The 15,050-nt window shown below is 42.7% G+C and overlaps 1 protein-coding gene across 3 annotated transcripts in view; it reads right to left on the minus strand.

Annotated features, from left to right (window-relative positions):
- usp32 (ubiquitin specific peptidase 32) overlaps positions 1-14,642 on the minus strand; it is a 210,533-nt gene extending 195,891 nt beyond the window's left edge. For all 3 annotated transcript variants that reach the window (XM_048557263.2, XM_048557262.2, XM_048557261.2), the window contains exon 1: positions 14,422-14,642. In XM_048557263.2, the coding sequence (XP_048413220.1) occupies positions 14,422-14,479 (58 nt within the window). In that variant the 5' untranslated portion in view covers positions 14,480-14,642. The remainder of the gene's footprint in view (positions 1-14,421) is intronic.
- Between the last annotated feature and the right edge of the window lie 408 nt (positions 14,643-15,050).

The following is a 15,050-nucleotide window of genomic DNA, read 5'->3' on the forward strand; positions in this document are numbered from 1 at the left end:
TGGGTTGTACGTGTTAGTTAGTCTCAAGGGAATGTTTCTGTATATGACATTTACTAGGTGGCATCCTCCCATCAACTGCTTAACTTGGGAGAAGGTGACAGTGTCTCCTCACAGCAACAAATCCAGGCTGGAGAAACAGCAAATGTTGCTCCCTGACTAAATCAAAGGCCCACAGCCCACAAGCGTGACCATTTCCCGTAGCTGCTGAGGTGAAGTATCACACACTTCTGCAGAAACAGGAGATCCGCTTCAACGTTGGTCAGGTAAGCCAATGTGGAAACACATCATGTTGGGGTTTTAAAGCCACACACATGAATACAAATAATTTTCAAAACCAGTTAAGATAACCAAAATATTCAACATTAGTTCTCCTCAGTATTCTCACTAGGTGAGCTCCTGTGCCCTAGGTTTTAGGTTTTAGCAAACTATTGCAACCTTGCAGGGCTGAGATAGTTGACCTCTTCCTCCTTGAGGCACTGTACTGTTCAGGTGTCATCAGGGTGAGAATGAAACCAGGAAAGTCCGCTTCCAAATTGGACCAAGCTGCTGTTATGCTCTGCTCCTTGTTCAGAGCATTGCTGCTCTCTGTTGGAGATTGGGTTTAATCAGGCCCCTTGTGGTGGCCACCATTTGTGTTTTTTTGGGGGGTGCCGGGTGTGGATGCTTATCTCCTTCGCCCCCTTGGTGCTTGTCTCTTTTGTCTGTGGCCATCCCTCACACATCAGAGTAGTTGCCCGTGTGTCCTTCTGCCTCTTTCCTTTTTGCTGTTGGCCAGTGGGGGCCCACCCCACCATGTGGTTTTCTCTTTAGGTTATTCCTCACCCCCCACACCACCCTGGTCCACACTCCTGACTTGTTTGTTGCTTCAGTCTCCACTCAACCACCAAGTCAATGGATGAGGAGTTAGTTGTTATCCTGTTATACTGGCTTTTCTCCCCTTGCCAGCCTTTTCCTCATTCTGGATTATGTTTAAATCCATGTATAAACGTAAATAGACCATGAGGTCTGGGGCAGGAATGTTGAAATAATTTGTTCCAGGCTCACAGCTTTACTGCTACAGAGAGAGACCTAGGCTGATCCAAAGCTCCTGCTCAGTGTCATCTGATCCACTCTCAAAGCAGCAGGAACCATCCCTCACTACATACATAACACCCTTCCTTATTTCAAAAAATCCCATTACTGAACTTATACATGAATGTAAATGTTATAAACGTACCTTAGCCAATGTCCATAGTCAGGAATAAATATAAACAAATGCAAAAATATGTGCCAGATACTACTTCTAATCTCTGTGCAAGTCAGTGCCTCCATAGTCAACGTCAACAGGATTAGTGCAATCATGGTCTCTAGAAGACCGTCCTAAACTCAGGGGCCATTTCTGATGTAGTCTCCGGGACTTTTGGAAGTTTCAGCTGCTTAGCAGATGCATCCCTTGCTGATTAGCTGCAATTGTCCCGACGCAGCTGTGGCCTCCTCCCCGGGTAAGGGCAACCCGGCTCAGATACACACAACTCTGTTGACATCATCAGTTCCAGCTAGCACTGAATTTTAAGGGACATTCCCCCCATTGAGGTGGTGCAGTGGCCAGTTGATTCCTGTGTCTCCTCCAGAGTAGCTAATGCCTGCGCCATAAATGACAGCTCAAGAAGTAGCTCAAAAAGAACCAGTCACTTGAACCCATTTTTCCCCCAGACATACAGTGTCTAGCTAAGACGATCTCTCCTTTTTGAAATATCAATTTTGAGGTTGCTGTCCTTCCAGCCATCTGTCCCTCTTGTTTACACTCTACCACCTCTCTAGTCTCTTACCATTGTATGTCAAACATGGTTCTCAGCTGGTGGTTGAACATTATGGTCACCGGCAAACACTGGTCATATACAGCTTGTTACCTTGCCATCCTTTTAGGAGGCTTCTAAAGCTTGCTTCAGCGTTTACACAAAACTCTCCACATGGCTGTTTGTTCCCAGGTGATCCAGAACTGATCTCACATCTGTGGCATTCCAGGTACTCCCCGAACTCTTCCACTAAAACTGTGGACCGTTGTTAATCATGACTTTTTTGGGGTTCCCAGACTTGGCAAATATTTCATCCAAATGGCCACTGTTTTTGCTGAGTGACTTTGTAACAACCACCACCACAGGCCCTGGGAGTGAGCATCCATGACCTCCAGTAGCATCTGACCTTTGTAATTAACACAAATCTGCTGCCAAAGTGATTGAGGCCATTCCCATGGGTAAAGGGGCAATGAGGACAGCACCTTTCTTATTAATGCGCAGGATTCTCATGATCCCACTTTATCCTCCATCGAGGAGTCCACATTCAGCACCAAAAGTTGCTATTACTTCCTTTCGCACCAAACCAGGGGTGCTCATGTTCCAGCACCCTACATCTTTACATGGAGGATCAACAACTCTCATCCCTCGACATTTAACACCCCTCTGATATGGACAACTCCCACCTCCTAGACAGGTATGGGCACAATTCTGGGCAATTACTACGACTGGTCCTCCCTCTCAGGACCAGGTCCATGACTTAGATTAAAATCAGGTAGTGTGCCGCACCTGACTCTCAGACACTGGTACCTTGACTTCCTGGGAATGGTACATAATTTTCAGGAAACATCTCTATTCCCCAATAATGGCAGGTTTGTCACTGCATTTGCATTGCACTGCTTCTACATCTGTCAGTGTATAATTTCATACGAGCAGGTGGACAAAGCCAGTGCCCATCTCTGCAGACGTGCTGCCACCTTTGAAGATATCCCCATGTTTGGGCCAAAAAATGGAAGTCAGTGGTTTGTGGTCGGTTGGCAGGACAAAGCGCCTGCCGAAAGGATGTGGGACAACTTCTTACTGGCAAAAACTATGCTCAATCTTTCTTTCGAGTTAAGCATATTTCTCCTCCAACTTCACAACTGACCTCGATGCAGACTCTACGGGCCTTTCCTCTACATTCATTAAGACATGCGACAGTGCAGTGCCAAACCCATAAAGCGCAGGGTCACATGCTAACTGTAATGGTATCTCTGGGTTGAAAACACTGAACACTTCCTACCTTAAGGCTTGCTTGGACACCTTGTGTAGACCCCCTGCATCGATTATATGGCTTAGGTAATCGATGGAGTCCCTAAAACAAAAAACGTCACATTTCCCTGCAACTACTTTTTTTTAAGAAAAAAGGTTTCATTGAGGTTCCTCAAATGCTTCTCTTTGGAGAAACCAGTGACCAAAATATTGTCCAGATAACACTGGAATCCAGGTAACCCACTTAAAATCTGGTCCATGGCCCTCTTGAATAAAGATGGCACTGACTTGATACAAAAAGGATGACACTTGTAGCAGAAAAGTCCCATGTGTTACTATGGGCAGTGACTGAGACCCCTTTACAACCCGAATTTTAAGTAGGCCTGCAATAGATCTTCACAATTTCTCTACTGTTGGCAGTCCAAAAATAGATCTTGAGTGGTAGTGGGTATTGATTCACACTTCAGACTGGGTTGACTGACTAAAAGTCATCACAAATTTGCACCATGCCATTGGCTGTTAAACTGGAACAAGTGGAGTGGCCTAATCACTGCTGGTTATTGGCCTCTTAGTTAGTACCTACCATTCAATGTCAGAGGCTACAAACCAACTGATTCTGCAAGGCATCGTGGGAGGAACTTCCTGAACTTTTAATGTTCCACTGACCTCTAATGCAGCTACAAATTCAGTGATGAACTCTCTGGCCAGATGTACTTAATTATGAGGAAACTTTCCATGATTATCAATTGTTTTGGTGCTAAACAACTTTCCAATACTTGACATCGGTCTTTTCCAGTTTCTTCTGGTTTGCCTGGTTACACCAGACTCCTTAGAATCACAAAGGTTTTTCTCCCAATAGTGCCCAAGCCTCCAGCCACTTTTTGCCTTCAAGCAAGCGTAAAAATGTTTGGAGTCTAGAACGCAACTTTGTCACTGTATCAAACAGTCCCATCACTACAAACTGGCCGAGGATTTCTTTCCATGCCAGTAGGAATTTCCCCCTCACTTGATCGAGACAGTCACTTGCAACTGGAGTCTTCTCAGTAGTGCTCTCTGTGATGATTTCAGCTAATGCCTGGGTGAGTAGTCCACTTTTCTCACAACTGCCGATCTCAGGCTCCTCCCTGGTGAGTACCCTTCTTCCCCAGCACTGACTGTAACCCTGGATCCCCTCATGACCATTTCACTTGACATCCTGTTCTGTCTCCCAGCAAGTCTACCATGCTACCTCCTCAATTCCGTGCTGCTTTCAAGATCCATTCAATTTCCTCCCTTCCCTTCGAAAATGAAGGTAGCCTATAGTTAGTGGGCCATAATCCCATTCTTATCACTAGTTATGTGGTTTAGGTCAATCTGCAAGTTATAAATAGACCATAAGGTTGCTCTGTAGCACTTGAACAGGGAACAATTTATTGTACGCCTTTACATCTACAGTCAGACCTAGACTGACCCAAAGCTCCAACACCGGGTCACCTGACCCACTCTCTTAAAGGGGCAGCAAGCATTCCTAACTGCATACATAAAGTAGGTGACCCTTGTTTCAATGTACTTGCTGGAGGATGGCTTCTTCCAGTCTTTTGGGGAGCCACAGCTTATGTTGCCACTTTCAGTCATCTGAGCATGTGTGGTTGCCAATCTTGGGCAGGCCTTGTAGAGGTGGCCTGTTTCCTCACACAAGTTGCAGCTTTTGGACACCTTACAACTTTAGTGAGGCACTCCTCCATGTTACAGTTTCTGCAGAGGGTTACTTTATAGTCTGCTGCCATGTACCCATAACTCTCACACCCCAGCTGCCTTGTGTACGTTAGGTAGCCTCAGGTCCATCCAAACCGGAAACTACATGATGGCAGGTCAAGGTGAACTTTCACCCATTTGCTTGCCCAGATCCCACAACAGGTCCACCACATCAGTGCTCCTTCCTTCCAGGTGGACACACCTTCCTAAGGGAGGTCAAGACACCTGCTGTCAGGGCGTGAGGGTTGTGCAAATGGACTGTAACAAACCAGCCCCTCGACATTAGAACAAAATTAGTAGTGTTGCAGACAGGACAGAGAGGGGACCCTCATCACCCCTTTCTTCAAATGCCTTCAGACATCATTGCTTCATACATCAGAGGGTCACCTCTTTGTCATCTGCTGAAATGGCCTGATAAGCCAGACAGTTGTTCTACCACATATTGTCAAGAGAATTTACATAAAATATACAAAGAAACAGACCAACCAGCTCAATAATCAAACGTTGTTGCTTGTGGTCCATGCAACCCTATGCCCATTTCCCCCTAACCAATCTATCATTGTAACCATCTACTGCCTCCATCATATGCCTGTCTTATCACCTTCAAAATAGTATAAAATTCAAATAAACAACTTCCCATACTTCATCTGGCCACCATCTGTCAAAAACATTCCTGAGGAAAATAATGCTTTAAATGTGTTACAGATGCTGACAGAACTACTGAGCTTTTCCAGCAATTTCTAACTTTTCTACAGAAGGCTTATTTTGCAAAATCATCCATTACGCTAAAGCCTACACAGTAGGTAACAAGTTGAGTTTCTAAATTGATCCTATTCTTTTGGTGATTCAGTGGACAAACAAAACACAGCACGAGTCTCTACCACTTTTATCATCCTTTGAAATAAACTTGACCACATTCATCATTGGAGTTTGGTACAGTTCTAGTACCGTCGTTCTGCTACAAATAAGATGAATAGCACGGACATCGTGTTTTGTACGAGTTATCTCAGGCTATCCTCTCATTGTGTTTTCTGCCTCTGTTAGACTCTTGCATTTAAAGGCGGCCATACCATTCTATTTATTTGTGCAGTAAATCATGGGAGAGTCTCTCACGTAACACAAAGTCAACATCAAAGTGAAACCTTCATTGTGCCCTTGTAATGTTTCCTATGACCACTGCAAGAACATACTCTAGGTGCATGCTGTCCATGGAGAATTTGCTTCACATAGTGAGTGTCAAGCATCTGGCAACCTGGCCAGTCAAATTCAGTTGTAACTGTCACAACATGTTGCACACACTTGGCATGCCAAATCAAGTGAGCATCTTAATATTTGGTATTTCATCCTGCCTTTAGCTTCAGAATCTTCCAAACCAAGAAAACGTGAAAGTGTTTGAATGTCTTGGCATGATGCTGGCACAAAGTCCAGCTGTTACATGCACAGAATAGATTAGATAAAATTATTGGTCAATAGATCCAGTATCGTAGACACATTAACTCCTCATTTCTAGACCAATGGTCGACTTCTATTAAGTTTGCAAGAAGTTCTTCTGTATGTCACTTCATGACCACCGCAGCCACTCTCGAGTTGTCGGAGTTAGGTAAACTTATTGACTGAGTTCAGACGCTGGTCATGGAATGAATCCTTGGACCTGGAGATGGCTACCCTGGTTTGCACATTACTTCAACTTTCTTTGTCTGATGGTAAAGCCAAAGCTGTCATGTGAAGGGAGAAAAATGTCACATTACAATGCACATCTAGTTCAGAAGCAAGAGTGCACAATTATTGGCAACAGAAGATGGGTGTGGATCTATGTCCCCAACAGTCTCAGGTTAGGCAATTATCCATTCATGTGTTATCTGATTTCAATGCCAAGATCATCATGGAAGGCAACATGCTACAGAGGTCCATGTTCTGGTCTCTGCATTTCTCCCGGAACTGTTCAACTACATTCACAACTTCAGTGGCTCCTCAACATTTTTTGACACCTTGTTGATTCTCTGATAGCAAATCTGCTCACCATGAAGTGATTCAGAGACTTCTAGCAAAGGTTTTGCCAGTGATGGAATGAGGTTTTCTACTGCAATCACAAGATTGATAACTTTCTTTCTGCTTATACAAGTAGACAATCCAGGCATTCTTACATTATCATTTCTTACTACCACATAGGCTGAAAGGGGTCAGTAAGCTTCTTGACCAGACTCTCATCTCAAACACTGCTGATCTCAGCAGGAGTTGAGGTGGTGATCAAGTGTTTGGAGGAGGGGAGGGCAACAAATGCTGAAATCTATATAAACTACGAGACCTTTGACAAGAACCAACATTGGAAATTGATAGAGAATGTAAACACTCATGGGACCCAGGATAACCCAGCAAGATGGATTCAAAGTTGGCTCAGTGACAGAAGTCTGAGGGTGGTGACAGAAAACATTTTATCTGATTAGAGCACAGTGTTTACCAGCATACCACAATGCTGGATCACTCATTGGGGTAATATTCGTAAACGACGTAGATGAACACTGGAGGGTTGATGAGCAAGTTGGCTGGTGACACCAAGATTGGCCTGGTTGTTGACAATGAGGAGGAAGATGTTAGACTACAGGGTGATATAAATGGATTGGTCAGATAGACAGATCAATGGTGGATGGAATTAAACTCTGATAAATGTTGCAATTTGGCAGAAGGAACAAGACAAGGGAGTATATAATGATTGGAAAGCCATTAGTAAAGCTCAGCAGAACAAAGGGATCTTGGGTCTGTTTGTACACAAATCTTGGAAGATGGCAGGATGGGTCAATCAGGTAGTTATGACAACAAAGGATGCCTGCCTTCCTAAGTCACGGCATAGATTATAACAGCAGTACAGTCATGTTGCAGCTGTCCCAACATTGGTTAAGCCACAGCTGGAGTATTGTATGTGGGAGATTCACTAGGTTGGTGGTTGGGGTGGTGAATTTCAGCTATGAAGACTGGATAATCCTGGGGTATTTTCTTTGGAACAGAGAAGATTTTGGGTGGGGGGTGGTGGTACCTTATAGAGGATCAAGATCTATGTGATTATGGAGGGACACAGTCAAGATGAACAGAGAACAGCTGTTTCCCTTAGGTCAATAATGAGGGCATATAATTTTAAAAGGCAGGAGGATGTTTAGAGGGTTTTTGAGGAAAACCTTTTCAACCAGTGGATAGTGAATCTGGAATGCACCACCTGGGAAGGCAGTTGAGACAAGAAACCTCACAATCTTTAAAAAGCACTTGGATGAGCACCTGAAGCATCATAACATTCAAGGGCCATGAGTCAAGTGCTGGAAAGTAGAACTAGGGTGGGTAGTCATTTTTTGGTAGTACAGGCTTGATGGGCCAAAGGATCTCTTTTGTACAGTATTATCTTATGATTGTGGGTGTGAAAGTTGCTCTCTAATGGCCTTGATAAATTTCTGCAATGCATTTTGTGAAATGTTGGTAGATGAAGTGGATGTTTGTGGATGTGGTGCCAATCAAAGAGGCTGCTTTGCCCTAGAAGGTGTCACGCTTCTTGGGGGTTGTTGGAGCTATGTATATCCAGGAAAGTAGGAAGCATTTTATCATACTTTTCAGTTGTGGCTTGTAAAGAATTAAATGCAATATGTAGAATGGGGGTGTATCTGAGATGTCTTCATGCACAATAGTAGATAAAACATACAATGCTTAACGTACATTTTTTAAACTGGGAAGGTGAACAGCATGGTCCTGAAAATAGTTGTTCAAGTGACTGCTGAGATCCACTCCCTGTCTTTTCCATTGAAAAGCAATCGATGCGCAAGTTCACAGCTACAGCTCCCCATAAATCCCATCTGCCTCATTGCTCAGGAATCACCTCAGGACTTGGCAGATTGGCTATGGATGATGAACATGACTTGCACATGAACTGAATTACAGTGAAGGAGACTTGGACATTATTAACGTCAGTCTTTTGTTCAACACTGTCTTAGTCCAGTGGGAAGATAATTCGAGGTAAGCTGGAGATATATCCAGATGTAGGAAGTGATCAGGATGCATTCTCTGTCTTGGCAAGGTCTACACCTTCCATTATACATGCTGATCTGCCTTCAAAGACTGCTGGACCACAGACAGTAAACTCAGCAGATGATATTAGCTTCACAGCTCAGGAAGACAAATGTCTAATTGCTCAGGGCAACAGCTCTTCTAAACTGATTTGGCCTATCCAAACTAGATAAACAGTGCGAGTTCACCTTACAGAAATGTTACCTCTCCCTTGCACACCTCACCTATATACACTAAGGGGGTTCAGATTCAAATTCGATAACCAGGCAGTAGTAGGACTATCACAGTAGCAGGAAGGTTGGCACTGGTACCAACTGGGGAAACTGAGGTGAGGAACAAGTAGATGTGAAAAAATATGTATGTTCATGCTCGTGATATCAATCAGGAATATCTTTGTTGTGAAAATGCACAGATCTCCGACAACAGGAGAATAAATCTGTGATCCCACTCAGTACTTGGGCATGAATTATGTTGGATTGTAGCATCTTGAATACTAACAAGTTAATTTCTTTAGGAGGAAGGAGGAAAGGAAGCAGAGGATTAAAAAAAGATAAGCAGCCTGTAGTTATTCACTTTCTTATAATTGAAGCTGTAGTGCTGATGCAGTGTTGATCGCCAGCTTTAAAAGGTATAGGTAAAGTTGCCATAGTGCTGCCAGACCTACTCAAAGAGGCACTAACCCGAGTGTTACAACACCTCAAGAAAGGGAGAAGGGTAAGAAGCACAGTCCTTCATAGTAACCTCAGCCAGCTATTACACTGTACCTGAAAGAATAGATGAACTGATGTATCTTTTCATTAAAAATGTATGAGTTCCCAAGCCACTCATCAAAGTAAAGTAGGAGAGCTCTTCCAGCGTCCTAATATTTAATCACTGAATCAATATCACTAAAAATTATCCAGTTATATGTTTCAAACATTTTGGATATGTCCAAATTGGTTGCCATATTAACCTACATTACAACAGCATGTTGTATGACGTGACCAAGTAAGTTTGGCTAAGTGTAATTTGTTGAGATTATGAAAACAGCTATTTACATGCATTATTTCCTTCTGTGTTATTTATTCAAATAGTCAGAATGTTCTCATCAGCTACCTTTCCACAACATGAGCAGTCTGGACAGATATTCTTATTTATTTTTAAGCAAGAGTTGCATTATTAGTGGTTCAGTCATATGTTGTGATATTAAGCAAAGTTGTTACACATCAAATTCATGCAAGATATTCACCAAGATATCATTCAAAAGGAGTGGGATTCCAGTCTATAAATCTAAATTGACAGTAAAGGTCCTCGCTTCAAAGCTGGTATTTACTTCCCACAATTATCAGAGATATTTATTTTGAAACCTAAAACAGAAGTCATCGAGTTCCACAGAAGAGAGACAGGTCCTTCGACCCAAACTGGTCCATGCCAACCAAAATATCTGTCTACACTAACCCCATTTTCCTGCACTTGGCCGATATCCTTCTAAACCTTTCCTATCTACGTACTCGTCCAAATGCATGTTAAATGCTGTCAATGTACTCGCCTCAACCACTTCCAGTAGTAGCTCATTCCTTATGCATACCACCTTGTGTAAAAAAAAAAGTAGGCCTTCAGGTTTCCATGTATTCTTTTGCCTCTTAGCTTAAACTAACGCCCTTCATCCTTGATTCCCCAAAACACAGTCCCTTCAGTCCTGGCAACATCCTTGCAAATTTCTGCTGCTCTTTCCAGCGTAATAACATCCTTCCTGTGGCAAGATGACCAAAACTGAACACAGAACTCCAAGTGTCTCACCAACATCCTGTACAACTGCAACTTAACTTCCCAACTTCTATACTCAATGCCCTGACTGATGAAGGCCACTGTGTCAGATGCCTTCTTCACTGCCCTGTCTACCTGTGACTCCACTTTCAGAGAACCTATGACCTGAACTCCAAGGTCCCTCTGTTACTATACTCCTTAAGGCTCTACCATTCACCATGAAGCTCCTACCTTGATTTGACTTTCCAAAATGCAACACCTCATACACTTAAACTCCGTTTGCCCTCTCACAGCCTACCTCCCCAGCTGATCAAGAGCATGCTGCAATTTCTGATAACCTTCCTCACTGTTCATGATACTGCCTATTTCAGTGGTATCCACAAATTTACTAATCATGCCTTGTACATTCTCTTCCAAATCACTGATATCGATAATAAACAGCAATGGACCCAGACTAACCCCTGAGGCACACCATTAGTTATAGGGCTCCAGTCTGACAAGCTTCCTTCCACTATTACTCTATGTTTCCCACTGTCAAGCAGACTGTGTATACAATTTGCCAGCTCTCCCTGGGTTCAATGCAATCTAACCTTCCAGAGCAGCGTATCACGTGGAAACTTATCAAAGGCCTGACTGAAATCCACACAGACTACGTCTACTACTCTGTCCTCAAAGAATTCTAACAAATTTGTGAGGAGTGATTTCCCATGCATGAAGACCTGCTGACTACTCCTAATCAAACGCTGCCTTTCCAAATGCATGTACATCCTATCCCTCAGAACCTTCTCAATTAGTTTACCTACCACAGATGTTAGGCTCGCTGGTCTACAATTCCCAGCTTTTTCTTTGCAGCCTTCTGGCAGAACATTCACCACCGTCCAACCCTCTGGAATCTCACCCATGTTAGTCATGATGCAAATATATCAGTCAGAGACTCCGCAATTCCTTTTCTAGCCAAGAGGGTTCTTGGTATATCTGATCAGGGCACCTTCATACATTCTAATACATCCAACACTTCTTCCATAGTGATATGGACTATCCCCAAGATATCACCACTAACTTCCCCATGTTCCCAAATCTTCATGTCTTTCTCCACAGTAAACAGAAGAGAAGTATTTATTGAAGACCTCACCCACCTCCTGCAGTTCCACACACACATGTCCACTTTGGTCCTATTCTCTCCCCAGTTATTCTTTTTCCTTTCATATACATAAAAGAATCTCTTTGGATTCACCTGAGTCTTCTCAGCTAAAGCTATCTTGCGTCCCCTTATCACCCTCCTGATTTCCTCCATCAGTAAACTCCTGTATCCCCTGCACACCTCTAGGGATTTCCTTGATCTCAGCTGCCTGTATCTGAGCTATGCCTCCTTTTTTCTGTTCAAAGCCTCAATATCCCATGTCATCCAGAGTTCCCTACTACTACTTTAACCTTGCTCTTCACCCTTACAGGAAAGTATCGACCTTCACCTCTAGCTATCACCCTTTTAAAGGCCTCCCACTTTCCGGAGGTCTCTTTGCCTGCAAACAAACTACTGCAATCAACCCCTAACCCTAACCCTACAAGCTCCTAAATAAAAACCACAAGAACTGCGGATGCTGTAAATTAGGACCAAAAACCAAGTTGCTGGAAAAGCTCAGCAGGTCTGGCAGCATCTGTGAAGGAAAAATTAGTTAATGTTTCGGGTCTGGTGACCCTTCCTCAAGGTCTTGTTTCCTTCACAGCTGCTGCCAGACCTGTTGAACTTTTCCAACAACTTGGTTTTTGTTCCTATGACCACCTAATTCCATCAAAATTTGCACTGGAACTTGTGGACCAGTTTTGTCCCTCCCTATAACTATTTTAGAATTAACAGAACTATGGTCACCAGTCCTGGAGTGCTCCCCCACTGTCACCTGTCCTGCCCCATTTCCCACAATCAGGTCACGCTTTGCCCCTTCCTAAGTAGGACCCTCCATATACTGTTTGAGGTAACTTTCCTGAACACATTTAACAAATCCCACCCCATCTAAGCCCTTAACACTACAGCAGTCCTAGTCTATGTTAGGAAAATGCTGGATGGGCTGGGCAGTTTTCCTGCTGGGGAAAACCAGTAGAGTGGAGGTCTTAACGCAACTGAACTATCAAAATCGATAATGAATCACTTCTAAAAAGTGATACATTTGATGTGAGTTTTTCCAACTAATTACCTTCTCATATGAACAATATATTTCCATACAACACTGCAAGATCTGTATTATTTGCATGTTCATTTTTATTTCCCAATTTTATTCTGTAGATCATGTATCCACTTTCCAAGGCAACATTCAGTTCATAAACATTGGAGAAATAGTAATATAACTTCATTGTAGGTCAAATACAGGAAGAAAATTCAAAAGTATCTGTAAACAAATTGCTAATAAAGCAGAAAGAATGATCATACCAAGGAAATTATACCAAAATAGAGAACTCATAATTGAGCATTATAGCACCACAACAAATTTGAACGGCAAGTTACAAAGCAAACCCATTCAGAACATTAACTAAACCTCAAGTATGTTACAACTTTCATAGACAAAAGTAATTTTGTATCTTTTGAAAACAATTTGGGAAAAAGATGTTGATTTACAATATACACAGGCAGAATTTTATTATAGAGCTTTACAACACTGGTTAAGGTTTTGTTTTAAATCAAGACGTTTAATAGTAAGCTACCCCTTGAGTTGGAATAACATCCCATCCCAAAAAAAAACTGTATTTTATTCCAAAATACGTGAAGTTATAAGTTTCATGCGCAGATTAAGACGGCCGGAAAACATCCAGTTGATAATTGTGATTTAAAAATTTTAACCATGAGTATTCGCTCAGTTATCGAATAAAGGGTACTTCATCGTACTTGTTGAAAACAGGCTTGATAATTCTATCTTTAATTATACAGTATATTTTTTGCCTTCTAAATCAGTGGACGATAGATATTTCAGTTTCCTATGCATTAAGGAGTTACGGGAACAGCGAAACACATGAAAGCAGAATTCAGCGAGAAGTGACAGTTTGCTGCAGAACTCACTGGTGTCCACAAGTCTGCGTCACCCTAGGCTGTTGTGACCGCTGTATGTTAACAGTGAAATTTCGTCGTAAACACGGCACTGAATAGGTTATATCCTGTTTGTCTCAATCGTGTTATTAATATCATTTACATTCGAGAATCAAGCAAGAACAAAATTGTTGTGCCAGGAATGGCTTTAAAAGACTAAAGGGACTCTCTCGTGAGTTCATTCCAGCTATGATGTTTCAAAATCCACAAATAAAATACCCTTGATCGCAGATACGCAGTATTACACTGGAAATTATTCTTCACCGCGAATGATTAAAAAATCTCTCATGTTATGAAAACATCCTAAAACCCAGAGGTTCAGAAAATTCAACCAACAGAAAGACGTCGTTAGCCCTCGAATACTGCGATTCAGAATAGATTTCTCTCAATTTCAAGCAAACCACGGATAAAAACTCCTGATCAAAACAGACCCACCCTTCAACACTCGGTCTACATGCATCGTTAAAATGTATCCTTTAAAGTGCGGCAAATAAATGTAGACAAACCCCACCTCCACTTTCGCCTTTACAGTAGAATCAGGCATTTTTAAAGATGGATTTCAAAAAATAACAGCAAATCAGTGTCGTGTATAAAAAGTCCACCCCCACCCCAAAAGGACGAGTTTCCATGTCTTTATGGACGCGCATAGACAGCATCCCTAGCGTTTCACCATGATATCTCAAATGAACTGCAGAGTTATACAGAAAACCGAAAATTTAACGCCGGCTTGAAATATATTATTTCATTTTTAAGTAAAAGAAAAATAATAAATAAACAAAACAAAACATCTCTAGACCTCACCTCGTTTCACCGCTTCATCGTAAGACAGAAAACCTATCCTTGATTCCTTAGCACCCATATTCCCCTCATCTCAGTGTTATTGTTGTAAGTGCTGGTCTCCCTTTTCTCACTTCGTTTCCTTCCTTCAGCGTCTACTTTTCTCCCTCAAGTCAAAACCCGGCCTCAGGTTTGTCCACAACCTCCATGCTGAGTCACATGACCAGCGCGCGAAGTCACGTGGCTCTGACAACAACGGCAATGGCCCCGAGCGAGAGGGGCGCATGCGTACTTCCACCTTCTCTCCTCCCCCGTTCCACCCCTATCCAGTGCCGACCTGCGGCCATATTGCAAAAGGTGGCGTTTTGGTTTGATGCCGTCTTTCTCGCCAAGTCGGTCAGTTGCTCTTGGAGGCATCACTTCATTTTACCTGTCACAATTTTATTTTTATGAGTGTGCCATAAGATGGATGATGAAAAGAACCCAAGATGAGCGTATTATTTTCCCCACATGTATACATAGCCTGCCACTTCCACTGCGTGATTTGGAAATCAGAGTGGTGGAAGCAGATTAACCGGTAACTTTGCAAAGGACGTTGGGTAAACTCTTGACGAGAAAATATGTGCAAGCCTGCCGGAACAGAACAGGAAAAG

This window comes from Stegostoma tigrinum, chromosome 27 (assembly GCF_030684315.1).
Source record: "Stegostoma tigrinum isolate sSteTig4 chromosome 27, sSteTig4.hap1, whole genome shotgun sequence".
In the NCBI taxonomy this organism is placed as follows: Eukaryota; Metazoa; Chordata; class Chondrichthyes; order Orectolobiformes; family Stegostomatidae; genus Stegostoma; species Stegostoma tigrinum.